The sequence below is a fragment of the Xenopus laevis genome, chromosome 1L, assembly GCF_017654675.1.
Source record: "Xenopus laevis strain J_2021 chromosome 1L, Xenopus_laevis_v10.1, whole genome shotgun sequence".
Classification (NCBI taxonomy): domain Eukaryota; kingdom Metazoa; phylum Chordata; class Amphibia; order Anura; family Pipidae; genus Xenopus; species Xenopus laevis.
In genome coordinates this window covers 1,806,402-1,822,347 of record NC_054371.1, presented here as the reverse complement: position 1 = coordinate 1,822,347, position 15,946 = coordinate 1,806,402, and the positions used below count along the sequence as shown (strand labels likewise).

Here is a 15,946-nt window from a genome sequence, read left to right as displayed (position 1 = left end):
TTCTAATCGGAATGGGTGACCTTGTGTCAGCTGGAAAGACCTACTGGTAAATAAATCATTAGAGAGATTATTATATGATCCCCTTATATATTTATACATAGTTATCATATCACCCCTTAAGCGCCTCTTCTCCAGAGTGAACATCCCCAATTTGGCCAGTCTTTCCTCATAGCTAAGATTTCCCCTTTACCAGCTTAGTTGCCCTTCTCTGTCCCCTCTCTAATACAATAATGTCCTGTTTGAGTGATGGAGACCAAAACTGTAGGGCATATTCTAGATGGAGTCTTACCAGTGCTCTATACAGTGGGACCCCCTCCTCCCGTGACTCTCTGCCCCATTTAATACAAGTCAAGACCTTATTTGCCCTTGATGCTGCTGACTGGCATTGCTTGCTACAGACAAGTTTATTATCTACAAGGACTCCAAGCTCCGTCTCCATTATGGATTTGCCTAGTGCAGTCCCATTAAGGGTATAAGTGGATATTTTTACATCCCAGGTGCAGGACTTTACATTTATCAACATTGAATCTCATTTGCCCAGATTGCCAGTTAGTCAAGATCCTGTTGCAAGTGCCACATCCTGGATTGAATTAATTGGGCTGATAGTTTTGTGTCATCTGCAAACACTGATACATTACTTACAACACCCTCCCCTAAGTCATTAATGAACAAGTTAAATAAAAGTGGCCCCAATACTGAGCCCTGGGGGACCCCACTAAGAACCTTACTCCAAGTAGAGAATGTCCCATTAACAACCACCCTCTGTACCCGATCCTGTAGCCAGTTTCCTATCCATGTGCAAACGACTTCATTAAGCCCAACAGACCTTAGTTTAGAAAGCAGTCGTTTGTGGGGCACGGTATCAAACACTTTGGCAAAATCCAAATAGATCACATCTACTGCCCCCCCACTATCCAGAATCTTACTTACCTCATCATAAAATGCAATCAAATTCGTCTGACATGACCTATCCTTCATAAAGCCATGCTGATTGCTGCTCATAATGACATTCACTAGGACACAATTTTGAATGTGATCCCTTAACAAGCCTTCAAATAATTTGCCCACCACAGATGTCAAGCTTACTGGCCTATAATTGCCAGGCTGAGATCGTAATCCCTTTTTAAATATTGGAATAACATCAGCTTTTCTCCAATCCATAGGCACCATACCAGATGAGAAAATCAGAAATAGGGGCTGGTCTAAAACTGAACTAAGCTCTCTTAGAACCCGGGGGTGTATGCCATCAGGCCCTGGAGCCTTGTTTACATTAATTTGTATTAAAGCTTTATGAATCATATCCTGAGTCAGCCACTGACTAGATTGAGCTGAACCATTCGTGCAGTTATAAAGTGAGCCTGGGAACTCACACTCTATTGTATACACTGAAGAAAAGAACTGATTTAACACATTTGCCTTTTCTGTATCTGTTACAACCATACTGGTACCATTATTTAATGGAGCAACCTGCATCTTTTTACTATTAATATATTTAAAAAACTTTTTAGGGTTAGTTTTCACCTCCACCGCAATTAACTCTTCATTTCTTTTCTTAGCCTTCCGGATTGCTGATTTACAACATTTATTACAGTGTTTATATCCATTAAATGCAGCTTCTGTCCCTACAGATTTGTAGTTATTAAATGCCTTTCTCTTCTTTCCCATTAACATCTTTACCTCTGTATTAAGCCACACAGGATGATTCTTAGAGCTTCTACGTTTAGCCCTTAAGGGAATAAATTGAGAACAGTAATGATTTAATATCAGTTTAAATGACAACCATTTCTGTTCTGTGTTTTTAGCTGAAAACCTAATGCCCCAATCAATACTCTGTAGGGCAGCCCTCAAGGCACTAAAATTAGCTTTTCCAAAATTCATGGTTTTTGTTGCCCCAGTATATTTTTGTTTTTTGCACCAGACATTAAATGATATAACATTATGGTCACTATTACCCAGGGGTTCAATGACTTGCACATTTGCTATAAGTTCTGGCTCATTAGAGATCACTAAATCAAGAATAGCATTTTTCTGGTTGGCTCCTCAACAACCTGTGCTAAAAAATTGTCGTGCAATAAGTTTATAAACTTGTTCCCATTAACTGATCTGGCAGTACTGTTGTTCCAGTCAATATCTGGGTAATTAAAATCCCCCATTATCATTACTTTACCTAAACTAGCAGCCTTTTCTATTTGCATTAGGAGCTTTGTCTCTTCCTCCTCACTTACATTAGGGGGTCTATAGCGACCCCTACAATTAATTTGCTGGACTCTTTACAATTGGTGAAGAACTCCACCCATACGACTTCTGCCCCCTCATTTTCTAACATAACCTCCTCCTTTATATGAGCTTTTAAATCCTGCCTGACATACAGACATACCCCTCCTCCTTTTCTATTGCCTCTGTCCCTCCGAAACAAAGTATAGCCCCGGATATTTACTGCCCAGTCATGTGACTCATTCAGCCATGTTTCGGCCACACCAATCACATCATATTTTCCCTCCAGCACCAGCACCTCCAGCTCTCCCATTTTACCAGTCAGACTTCTTGCATTTGTAAACATACATTTAATACTGGTCCCATATTGAACATATGACATGTGCTCCTCTCCCCCATTTTCCCTTTCTTTGCCCACTATCTCATCTAACCTGTCTACCACTGAATCTTTTACTGAACCCTCCCCCCCCACACCTAGTTTAAAATCTCCTCCAACCCTCTAGCCATCTTCTCTCCCAAAACAGCTGCCCCATCATCATTGAGGTGCCCCATCCCTAGCAAAGAGCCTGTAGCCGACTGAAAAATCAGCCCAGTTCTCCAAAAACCCAAAACCCTCCTCCCTACACCAATCTCTCAGCCACGCATTAATCTCCCTACGCTCCCGCTGTCTCCTTAGTGTTGCTCGTGGCTCAAGTAATATCTCTGAGAAAATTACCTTGGAAGTCCTCGCCCTCAGCTTTGAACCTAGTTTTTTAAAATCATTTTTGAGGACTTCACCACCTCCTCTAACTTTGTCATTGGTACCTATGTGTACCAAGACTGCTGGGTCTTCCCCAGCCCCTCCCAATAATCTGTCCCCTCGTTCCACCACATGCCGAACCCTAGCACCAGGCAAGCAGCAGACTGTTCAGCATGTAGGGGCCTTGCGACAGATTACCCTATCCACCTTTCTAATAATTGAATCCCCTATAACTAGAACCTGCCTTTCCTTCCTTGCACTCCCCCCACCACCCGTATTAGAGCCACTGCCTCCCGGGGTGCTCGAGAGTCAGCCTGCTCCATACACGCCAGTTCGGAGTTTTCCTCCCCAGCATCTTCAGCCAAAACGGCGAATTTGCTGTTTTGGACAAACTGTGGACCAGCCCCCCTACTCTTCTGTCCCCTACTCCCCCTCTTGACTGTCACAAACCTTCCTCCCTCATTAGCCTCCACTGCCCCTTCTCCTCCCCCCACTCCACTAGCCCCTGCCAGTGGTTGCTCTGCGAGCCTCCTTTCCTCCCCCTCGTTTGCCGATGCTCTCAGTGCTGCAAGTTCACCCCTTAGAGTCTGCAGCTCAGATTCCAAGATGAAAACCCACCGACATCTCTCACATGTAAATACTGCCTGGAACTGCTGCTCCAACACCACATACATGTGACAAGACACACACTGAGTAATACCAGCAAACCCACTCATATTTACACTGGTACTTACAGTCTCCCAAATGTAATTCCTCACCAACACCTTTTCGGTTTTAAACGCCTTAAAGTTTTTAACGCTGCTTAACACTTAATTCACATGCAACACTTTCTCTACCCTTTCCTACAACAAATGTCCTAGGTGTGAACCTTTTTACATTATTAGGACAGAGACACACGCTCAGATTCGGGGAGATTAATCGCCCAGCGTCAAATCTCCTCTTCTTTGGTCAACTAATCTACCGAACTGCTTTCCCCTGCCATCCCGCTGGCTATGTAAATTGCCAGTGGGGTGGCAGTCGGAGTGCTTTGTTTTCGGTGGAAACTTTTGGCGACTTCAAAAAACGAAGCGATCCAAGTGCCGTGCGACTAAATCTCCCCCCCCCGATTCTGAGAGTGTGTCTCTGACATTAAACCCTTGTTCTTTCAAATGCAAAGGTGTTGTCTTTGGCAACCAAGGTCAGATGCACTTAGAACAATGCTATCCAACTGACCCCTGGTATGGCCCCCATTAAAGTCTGGCTGCTGTGTCTCTGTACCTTGTGCAGATTTAACATTGTGCTGGTGCTGAGATTAACTGGCCCCTGCATTGTTCCACCTCAGATTCAGGCTGTAAATCCCTGTTTTGTTCACACTGAGACTCAGACTCTACATTGTTCACCTCTTCATCCCACAGTACCACAGTGAGAAGAGGCAAATGGATTTAGGGTCAGGACACACAGGCAGATTCGGGGGGGTTAGTCGTCCGGCGACAAATCTCCTCTTCTTCGGTGGTGACTAATCTCCCTGAACTGCCTTCTGCTGCCTTGCACCTGCTAGAATGAAAAACACCTGGGGGAAGGCACTCGGATTGCTTCATTTTCCGAAGTCGCCCGAAGTTTCCTCGTGAGGCAGTTTCTCAATTTAGCACATGGTAAACCCCAGCACCCAACCCCCACTGCTGTTCTTATATGTACCAGGCAGCTGTTATCAACTTCTGATGAAGTGGCAAGATGCCACGAAACACGTTAAGCGGGCAGCCAGGGTTTATTGCTGCTGTAATCTGCTTTTATATGTATAGTAAATAAAATTAAATTTTTTATTACTTTTACTGGACTTCACGGTGCTCCGCTGTTTTTTCTTCTTCTCTTTGGAATTTATTTGACCGCATGGGATGGCGGCTGGGTGTGCAGCACGTTGAGTCCAGCGTCTGGTTAGTGCTCCCACTAAACACAATTTTTTCTGGACGTCTCAGAAATCCTGCCAGATACAAGGCCAAAGCATTCTACAGACCAAATTCTACATCTGGGGATCTCTCCAATAGTCTTATGTTATGTGACAAGGCAGGATTGAGGGTCTACGGTGGCAGCTTTAGGAGGACAGCCACAAGGCAACTCTATACAGGTGAGCACCTTGCCCCATGCGGCAGTGAGCAGCCAGTTACAGAGGGCAGCAAAAAAGCACCTCCTGTAACTTTAAGAGCCAAATTTTTGTTTTTCAAACCAGAAATTCGGCTCTGCTAGTGCAAAAAGTGCTGTAGCGCTCATTGTGCTAGTGATGCAGGCCCTCTTGACCTGCTCAGATGCTAAACTTTTCCCATTTAATAGTACCTTAACAAGTACTCAATAATATTTTATCTGTGCAACACTGCAATCTCATTCAAATAGTTATTGAATATTAATAGTTAATATGTAAGTGCAGATTACATTATAATATGTTTGGAGTTGAGATCAGCTTTTATTGTGTAACCTGCGCGGTAAACATGATGGTTGATCCCAATTTAATTAATAGGGAAAAAAGATAAATATATAGAAAAGCCGGTGTTTTTTTCTGGAAAAGGTGGCAACTCTACCTGCACTGCTTAATATGTGCCAATATAAAGCTGTCCCTACATAAAACTTCTTAGAACTACAGCTCTCCATCAGAACTTGTGTTCCACACACATTTAAATAGTTTTGCATGCTGTCCACCACAATAACCATAACGATTGCCCATTTCTTTGCACTGGTTTAGATTTTTAATCGGCAGTTAATGGATCTCCTCTGTCTTCAAGTCACGGAGTAACCTGCTATAGAAATAGATGGCGCTTGGCTGCCTAGTGGCCACTGCTGGTATTGCACATATTTAAATAAAGGAAAATGCGATAAATGCGCCGAGGCAACTCTAGATAACTCGCTTGCTGCTAATTAGCTAGCGTTACAGCGCATTAAACCTACCAAAAAAAGTGGTTGCATCTGTAGCTGAAAAAATTGATCGATTTGGGTGCTTTTGCGTGATTTTATCGTTTTTTCCCGATCCGAATTTTTTGAGTTATTTTATTCATAAATAAGATAAAATTGTGGATGGGAGTTTGGTTGAGCTTGCTTTAATAAAAATATGAGATCAATTTGAGTTTTAGTTAATAACCCCTGTTAATGAAAAAAATAAAAGTGCCATGATAAATCATGTGAGTGTAATTAATAACATTTCCCATACACCTAGACCTTACCCATACTAGCCTACTTTCAATGACCCCCTCCAGGTTATTAATCAATAAGACTCCTGTGGTACTCCACAAAAAAAAAGTTTCAATTAGAATGCTTTTTGTAATCTATCTGTCAGCTAGTTCTCTATTCAGGTACAAATACTATGTTCCAGGCCAACATTCCTTCATTTAACCAGTAACCTTTGTGTGGCACTGTATCAAATGCTTTAGCAAAGTCTAAGTAAATCACATCCACTGCCATCCCAGTGTCGATGTTGCTGCTCACCTCCCCATAAAAGGCAATTAAATGAGTCTGGCAAGATCGGTTACATATAAAAACATGCTGACACTGCAGTGTGTTTGTAATGATGTGTAGTGTTGGTTTATGACAATTGCATTTTATCTTATGGCCATCTAGGAAGGCCAAAAGGGGTGGAAGAAGAGGCCAAGTCTGAATGCAAGTTAGGATGTATTTTGGATACAATGCCTGTTTTCTCAACTGTACTAGCACAGTCTTAATTTTATTTATGATGGAATGTGGGAAAATTGCAAATACAGCAGTGTTTTTATATATTGACAACCTTATATTGAGCTAATGGGATCAAAGGTGGTTGCATTTGATCATATAAAAAAAACTTGATTACAGGAACTTCCATGTTTGGAAAGATGCATTTCTGACACTAATATTTTTGAAACTGGAATTGCAGGGAAACTATCCCTCTGAACATTTCAGGTCTCGATAAATTATATTGCATCAAACAGACCATATGTAAAATACTAAATAAATAATATTCAAATATATATTTCTGTCTTATAGCCGTAAACCATAAACCATTGGATAATCCCAAAAAGAAACACTGAAGGCAAGTCCTCACTCTGTTGAATGTTGGTTAAACTAGTTGTGAGAAGCTGATGTGCTACCACCACAACATATGGAGGCAAGACACATCTGTGTGTTAATATCAGGAATTCACTATAATAGACCAAGGTCAAAGCAGGGAAGTCAGGAACAAGGACAGTGCAAGGTAAATACTTACAGGACAGGAACTCAGTAATAGGCTTAAATAGCCCATAATTGACCTGGATCATGGGGAAAGGACCTCCAGACAACATGGCAGGCTAAAACACCAGTTCCTCCTATGGCTCAACCTGGAGGAGCAGTGGTCAGTATGAGCAGGTCCCTGGCTCTAAACCAGGGAGTTTCTGATAAGCTCATATGCTTCATTATGCTTATACACAAATCAAGTGCACACATACACAATCAATTATATCAGCCAATGAATGGGCATGGCTCTGTATCTTACTCCCATGCTCCTTAGAGCTAAGGGAGCACAATGACACAGAGCATCACAAAATGGTGGCCCATGGTAAAAGTTGTATACACCAATTTGATAGGATTCTTTACTAGATCACATATGATGATACAAATATCAGTATTCATTCTGAAGGTATAGTTTTCCTTTAAAAAACAACACCACTGCAGCACAAGAGAGACCTGCACATCCTTCCTGTTTCTATTCATGGCCTAAACAATACAGTCCAACCTTACATCCATTTATATGTACCACTCTCCATGACATTATACTCAACTCTTGTTTTTATTCACAGACAGTGACATTTGCATCCCATGCCCAAAAATGGAATTGCCCAACGAGGAAAGGAGTCAATGTATTGCAAAAGTTGAAGATTTTTTATCATATACCAATGTGATGTCTGTATTTTTCTCGGCTATCACAGCTTTATTTTTTCTTATATCTCTGTCGATACTGGGAGTTTTTATTATACACAGGGACACCCCCATAGTGAGAGCCAACAACAGGAGCCTGAGCTTCCTCCTCCTTGTCTCCATCAAGCTGAGCTTCCTCAGTGTGTTTCTGTTCCTCGGTCGCCCTGTGGATATAACCTGCATGTTACGTAGCTTCACCTTTGGAATCACCTTCTCCATAGCTGTCTCTTCTCTCCTGGCCAAGACTATCGTGGTTTGTGTTGCTTTCAAAGCCACCAAGCCAGGGAGCTCATGGAGAAAATGGGTGGGAGTCAAACTGTCCAATTCTGTAGTCTTGTTCTGCTCATCCATTCAAATAATAATCTGCATGACTTGGTTGTCCATTTCTCCTCCCTTTCAGGAACTGGACCTTCACACTTACCCTGGAACCATCATCATTCAGTGCAATGAGGGCTCAGCTATTGGCTTTTACTCAGTTATTGGGTATATGGGGCTTCTGGCAGCTGTTAGTTTTGTTTTAGCATTTTTAGCTCGGACATTACCGGACAGTTTTAATGAGGCCAAGTACATCACTTTCAGCATGTTGCTCTTCTGCAGTGTTTGGATCACAATGATCCCGGCCTATCTGAGCACCAAAGGCAAAAACACTGTGTGTGTGGAGATATTTGCCATACTCACCTCAAGTGCTGGACTTTTAGCCTCTATATTTCTGCCCAAATGTTACATCATCTTATTGAGATGTGAAATGAATACAAAAATGTATGTGTTTGGGAACAAAATCTAATTATTTTTCAATTAAACATGCATATAGTGACTCTCACATGAATTACTTAATAGTTAATTAGTGTTGAATAAATACTGTCCATCCATTGCAGGAACAACAATAAAAGCCATTGACAGTTGAGGTAAATGTGCCCAATGGTAAAGGGGACCTGTGTAACGGTTGGCACCCTAAATCTAGGCAGAATCATAGTCAGATGAGACCGGGTCAGGGCAGGCGGAGAATAATTGTAGTCAGGCAGGCAAATGTCAAACCAGGTAGTCAATCAGAGTCGGTAATCAGAGCAAGGGTCAGGTTTCAGAAGGTAGAATAGTCAAAGCCAGGCAGGGTCAAAAACAGATATGAAACAGGAACAGGATCAGAATCAGAGAGCTTACGCTCAAAACACCACAAGGATAAACCTATAACGGGCAAGGTACTGAAGCCAGAATGAGCCTTATATAGGGGTTTGAATTTCACGCCAAAACGTGCCTCTGCGCGTCTGCATCTATAAATAGAACGGGTCGCGGGCGCGTGAGCCCTAGGAACCCAAAATGGAGGAGGAATAAGAACGGTGTGGCGGGAGTCCCCACTGGACCATCAGGGTAAGTCGTTTTTATTACAACCTGTCACCCTATAAAATAATTCTAAATCCTCTTCTCTCATGTTTATCAAGCAAAATCATTTATTTTATACTAAACAAACCATAATTACTTTCTTTACTTCACAATCACAGCAGTAAGGCACAATGTAGTTAAAGCGTCATCATCATTATTATCATTATTATATACAGTGTACTCAGGTGGGAGGAGCAATGTGAAGAATGAAAGCTAAAATGTTGAATGTTATGGATGTAACAATTTAAAAGGCTTTTAGTATATAGCTTTTTATTTCTGGAAGACAGAACCCCAATAACAAAAACTGTACCCTTAAAGGGGAATATCATGATTTATTTAATATTGAAAATATGAAGGCTATACAAAGGTTTTAGGTTTTATTGCACGATTTTTGCAAATTATTATAGCAGCCTCCCCTACTCTACCCTCCAGAATCTCTGGTTCCTGGTCTGTGTCAGTGATTGAGAAAGAGTCGAGTGACAGAGCAAAGTGAAAGCTGATTTGCTGGGGATATCAAGAGGCCACACCCACAACAGAAAACGTGCAGAGAAGAAGAGAAACAATGGAGTTTGGCAGGACTGATAAGAACTGCATTGGCACAGATAACATTAAAGCAGCTCATTGTTTATATCATTTATATTGTTTATACCCCATCTTTTTGCTTTTGGTTTTGTGCTATTCCCTGAGCATGCTCAGATCAGCAACCTGTGATCCTTATGCAGATACATTCTACAGCTGGACTGCACAACAATAAATAAAAAGGAGCAAGAAGAATTCCCTTTTCTATTTCTTCTGTATAAAGAGTGAGGACTCCCGGGACTCCCGGCACAGACTGATCCACTGAAGGAACTGACAATCTTTAACTCTTCATTTCCCTTCAGTGAATTAACAACAAACACTATGAGATTCAGCCTGAACACACAGACATATTGTGTCTATAGAACCAACACATTTCTCTTTCTTATGCACATTATTCACACTGGCTGAGGTTTGATAAGAAATAGTATTATTATTATTATTATTGTTATTATTATTATGTAGGGGACAGGAAGAATCCTTCCCCTGTTTGTCTTCCAGTGACATCATCCAGCCCAGTTGCATGCTGGATAGTGACCTGATTGGCTGGGAACCCCAGTGCATCCTGGGGAGAAAGGGTGTGCCTGACTTTGGAGCCAAAAGCACAGGGTCTCCCAGGAAGAGAGCAGAGAGAACCAGTGTGAGTAGCTGTAAGACTGTGAGGTGTAGAGAAGAAGCTGCTGAATATGGGGAGATTGAGCCCAGCCTGTCCCCTGCCAAGTTGCTGCAAACTCAGAAGGAGAAAGGTGCCACTAGTGAGATTGATCCTGCTGCAGAGCTGAGTGTGATCTCCAGTGTGAATTCCTCTGAGAGCCCCCCGGTGAGTGAGCCACCCAAGGGAGGATACTGGCTCGGATACAAGCGTGGGGCCCCATACTGAAGACAGCTTTTAACCCTTTACCTGCTACGAGAGAGCTGCTGCCAACATTCAAAAGGGAGAGGTACTTTTGGGGAATAAGGTAGCGCTACCTGGACAGTAAGAGCTCTGGGGAAGGGACAATCATTTGAACTGTGTGATTATTAACCCCTCCAGGAGGATTGGGACTGTGATATCTACCAAGGACTGTGTGAAGCAACAGTTAAGCACCTAATAGTGGTTTAGGGAGTGTCCCACGTGTCCCCAGTGTAGGAGTGCAGAGTGTATTAGTTGCCCAAGTGTTTACTTTTGTTTATATAAAGTTTATATTGGTTCAAATTGCAAACTGTGTGTTTTATTATTCCTAGTGTAACCCCCTGAGGTGTCTTCCTCAGTGTTCACTAGGTGGAGGCACTGCGCTGTAATTCCCAGTTCCCAGTACTTTTCATATGCAAAAGGGACTCAGGGCTCCTGGATTGCCAAGGGTAAGTGGTGATTTAAAGAGACAGTAACCAAATTAGTGTTACAATTATTATTATTATTATTATTGTTTCTACTGTCTGATTCAGCACAATACAATACATTCCCAGGTCTACCTTCCATAACAATATATTAATATAACATAACAACAGCCACACCAGGGAATTCTTGTGCCACTTTACATAAGTGAACGGGCAGTTGCCATGGTATTTGGCAGAAGCATTGGCCAATCATGTAACATTATGGGGGATATTTACTCATTGCTTATGCCTTTTGGGTCGGGCAATAAAAAAAGGAAATCTTATGGGAGTTAAATGAGATTCTGAAAATGAAAATTTAATATAAGCTGCGTCACTTAAATAAGAAACGTTCAAAATCCAATCAATTAAAAATTCGGTATCATTTACTGTCATGAATGGGAAGCTGTTTATCTTAACCCAGTGCTGACAGTCAGTTTGGCTTCTAAGTAGAGAGGCATGGGTGTGGCCAAACCATTCTTGACTGATATCTAAAGCTCCACCCCCATTTTTCCTGTCTGATAGAAAACCTGAAAAAGACTTTGAAGAAGGTCTAAAAATCCAACTCAAGATGCATCAAACTTAATTCCCTGAATATTTGTCACTTGATTTTTCTTTTTCTGAGTTGTTTGGCACAAAGGCCTGGCAGTTTAATACATACAAGCTAAGTGAGTTGGCAGCTGAAGCTGGGAGTTGTAGTTAAATAATAACTTTAGGGCATCCATTTAAATATTCCCATAAAAAGCACAATTTTGCTTCTGTATAATTTATAACTAAATGTTGTAGGAGTAATAACTAGTGTTACTGCCCATTGTACTCACCCATTATATATAAAGACAAGCTCATCTATAACACAATATACATTCATTTGATGCCTGTGAATTCACGCCAATGTCATAACTTTTGTTTGGTGAATTTTTTTCCCCATTTCATGTGAAATTCCCAAATTTTGCAATAAAGCAAAATGGGACAAATTTGCCCATCACTAGTTGGAGCTAATATCTCACAAGTGCTAGGAAATGTCATACAAGGCAGTTGGACAAGGCTCATGGAACTGGATTCCCTTCAATCAACATTGAACCAGCTGAGATAACAAGACTTCACACAATGTTTTTCCCTGTATGTCTACTCTTTGCACTTTCATGCTTCTTAAAATATTTTCTAGCACCTCTTCCAACAAGTCACAAAGGAAAATAAATGTTAGCACTTCATCTCCTTCCCTCTCCTTCCCTCTCCACACATGGAGTCTATACTCTGTTTAGCTGTTCCAGGTAACTCCTCTTCTTCATACAAACTAACTGTTCTCACTTAGTCTATCTCTCCTTTCTATTGCTGGCAGCTGGGGACATTTGCCCCAACCCTGGCCCTTACCCCATCCCAGTTATATCACAACCACAGGCTCCTCCCATTCAGTGTAAATTCCAAAGTGACAGAACTCTTATCCCTATATGCAAGAACCCAGTTAAAATCTGGAACATCCAATCCATTTGCAACAAACTCACCGCTATACACGACCATTTCATCACCAATTCCTTTAACCTACTCGCACTGAAACCCGTCTCTCTCCTACTGACACTGCCTCACCTGCTGCCCTGTTGTATGGGTGCTACACCTTACTCATACTCCCTGGAAATACACCTGGGGTGATGTAGGTTTCCTTCTCTCTCTCTGCTTTACCTTTTAAGTTCTTCCACCTGTTCCTTCTCATTCATTTTCCTGATTTGAGTCTTATTGTATCAGGCTCTTTTCTCCTGTATCACTTCACATTGCTGTCATATATCAACCCCCCTGATCAACCGTACAATATTTTGACAACTTTGCTGCTTGGCTTCCTTACTTTCTCTCATCTAACACCCCATCCATCATATTAGTCAATGCAACTTCATTCACTCCCTAGACTTATCTCTGTGCTCAGACTCCCCCTCTCACTCCAATGGTAACGCTCTGGATCTCATATTTACCAGACTCTGTTCAACCACCAATTTTACTAACTCACCATTTCCCCTCTCTGATCACAATATGGTCATATTCCCCAAACAGGTACCTACCATGAATTGCAAACTCTAGACTTGTCACATCTCTCTTCTTCCTTTGACTCTCTTCACTCTAATATCTCAGCCCTCTTTTGTCCTAATGTGGCTACCTCTGTCTACTACAGCACACTCACCACTGCCCTTAATGAGCTGCTCCTGCAAAAACTAAATTTACTAGACCCAAACCACTTCAACCTTGGCATACTGCTCATACAAAAGCTCTCCAAAGACATTCACATGCACTTGAGCATCACTGGCACAAATCCCACTTAGAATCAGACTTCTGAAGCTACAAATCTGCCCTGCGCTCTTTTTACACCAGCCTTTCCCAAGGCAAAAAACATACTTTACTTTAAAAAAAAAACTGCAGAACTTTTCTCCACCTTTAACTCTCTTCTCTCCCCTTCCCTACCCCCTCTATGCTTATCTGTCTATACTCAAGATATTGCTGATAACTTCAAAAACAAAATTGACAACATCAGAAGTGAAATTACACTACTCAACCCACCTAGACTTCCATCACTCTCCCTCCACACTCCCCAGTCTCTCCTGTGCTTGTCCCCTGTGACTAATGAGGAAGTCTTAAAACGTTTGGCCTCTTCTCACCTTACCACCTGCCCACTTGATCCCATTCCTTCCAAACTTCTCTACAATGACAATCCCTGTCTAATCAAAGCCTTAACTCATCTATTTGATCTTTCGCTCTCAACTGGAATCTTTCCTTCTCATTCCCATTCTTAAAAAACCCTCTCTTGATCCCTCCAATCTTCATAACCTCCGACCTCTCTCTGTTACCTTTCATCTCTAAACTACTTGAGTGTCTAATTTACAACTGACTAACCTCCTTCATCTCTGACATAATGTGCTGGACCCCCTACAATCTGGTTTTAGGCAACAACACTCCAATGAGACTGCCCTAACCCCCACTAACTAATGGCCTTTTAACAGCTAAAGCCAACAAACATTTCTCACTACTAATACTTCTTGATCTCTATGCTGCATTTAACAATGTAACACCCTCTCCTCTTCCAGCCCCTCCATTTGCTTGGCCTTCATGACAAGGCTCTGTCCTGGTTCTCTTCTTACCTCACTAATCGTTCCTTCAGTGTCTCCGGTCTTTCTAGAGGGTTTTCAAAATCCAGATCATGAGCAAGACTTAATTTGATCTGGGTTGGTAAGGCCTCATAGAATACTTGTTTAAATTCCACAGATTCCCATTTGGGGTTTCTGTAGGCCAAACCGTAGGCATTTTTAAGTACAGAGAGAAATTCTCGAGGGCTTTGATTAGATCTAGATGTAAGTTTATAGATTTCTCTCTTTGCAGCAGTGATAGTTCGGTATGGCCCAAATTCTAATTTAATCTAATTCTAATTTAACTTCATGTAGGACCGACTGCCATTTGGTGATTCCTATCTCTCTAAAGGAGGAAAAGTAATGACGGTATTTGTCATCAAAGGCCCATGGAAGAAACCTGATTCTGTCTGCCTCAGATAATTTTAATGAATCCATAGTAGAATCATATAGTTCTAAGTGGTTTGGTACAGCAGTATTCAAAAATTTAATTATGCTGGCAGAATTTTGTTTTTCTACTGGAGAATGGGGATTTTTCTCTTTTGAACCCCTCTTATGGGTTTTCTTTCCCCGGTTTGGGAAAGGACTGGATCCCTGCCATCTCTCATCACTCAACTTCCCTTGCATCAGAATTGGAAACACCACTTCTATGGGATACATTTGACATAGGTATTTGATTCCGCACATTCCTCTCTGGGGATGTGTCCGAAGAAGAATCTTTATGAACCCTTGTTCTGTGATTACCTATTAAGGTGGTCACAGCTTGGCAAGGTTCACTCAACCGGCTCAAAACATCTTGTACCATTATTAATTAGTTTGGCTCTAGGAGCAGATGGTGCCCAATCTTTATATTGGGGAGTGATTATTGGAGGATCAGGAGATCTCTCCACACCATATATACCTGACTGTTGATTTTTATAAAAACTGTTGCCGTAATTCTTCAAAATCCTCTCTGAGCTTACGGTATGCTATGCGACTATGTTCAGCATAAGTTTCTAAGTCCCTAATAAAGGCTTCCTTGTTTGAGATATCTATTTCATATGTTGGATGTTTGATTCTATCTCATGTAATTGAGACCTAAATTTTTCTACATCTTCTTTTCTAGCTTTTGATAGGGTATCTACTTCCATTAATGCACATAAAACAGGAGGTAGGGCACACATTAATTTTCTCATTGTCTGAACTGTTAGAGGCTAAGTTCATACATGTTAAATATCATTAAACCAGGCCGTCTGTTGCCCAGATATCATTAAGGTCTGCTCTAGCATTTTTCTTCAAATCATTAATCCAACTATCCATCCCTTGATCAAATTTTAACCGTGTATATATGAATTGAACAACATTATGGATCATTTTCTCTGGGATGTTCCCACTCTCACTGCTTGCAACACTCATGGTCTCAATTAGTTAATTAAAAAACTATCTTGACAGAAGTATTGGAAGGTTTTTCACTATCTGTACCAATATGAGAAAATCTCGATCTCAGCAGTGCCTCCAAAATATGTCAGGCTATTTAAACATATATTTGATAAAATCACATAAAATAATTTAAGGCTCCTTATAAGTAATAAACAGGAGGAGTCTTAATTAATATATGCCCAACTCTGAATTCGATATCGAGACTTCCCAATCAATTGGTACAAAGGGTGAAAAATCAGGGCAACTATTTAACAAAATAATTTATTTATATATAATA

General features: G+C 41.3%; 1 protein-coding gene and 1 pseudogene across 1 annotated transcript; one reads left to right on the top strand and one right to left on the bottom strand.

The window, feature by feature from the left end:
• Positions 1–4,712: 4,712 nt before the first annotated feature.
• Positions 4,713–10,334, top strand: LOC121401522 (vomeronasal type-2 receptor 26-like). The gene has a single exon (XM_041586591.1). The coding sequence runs from the start codon at positions 7,752–7,754 to the stop codon at positions 8,622–8,624; it is 873 nt and encodes a 290-aa protein (XP_041442525.1). The 5' UTR covers positions 4,713–7,751; the 3' UTR covers positions 8,625–10,334.
• A 3,282-nt stretch (positions 10,335–13,616) lies between these two features.
• LOC108705561 lies at positions 13,617–15,380 on the bottom strand (annotated as a pseudogene).
• Between the last annotated feature and the right edge of the window lie 566 nt (positions 15,381–15,946).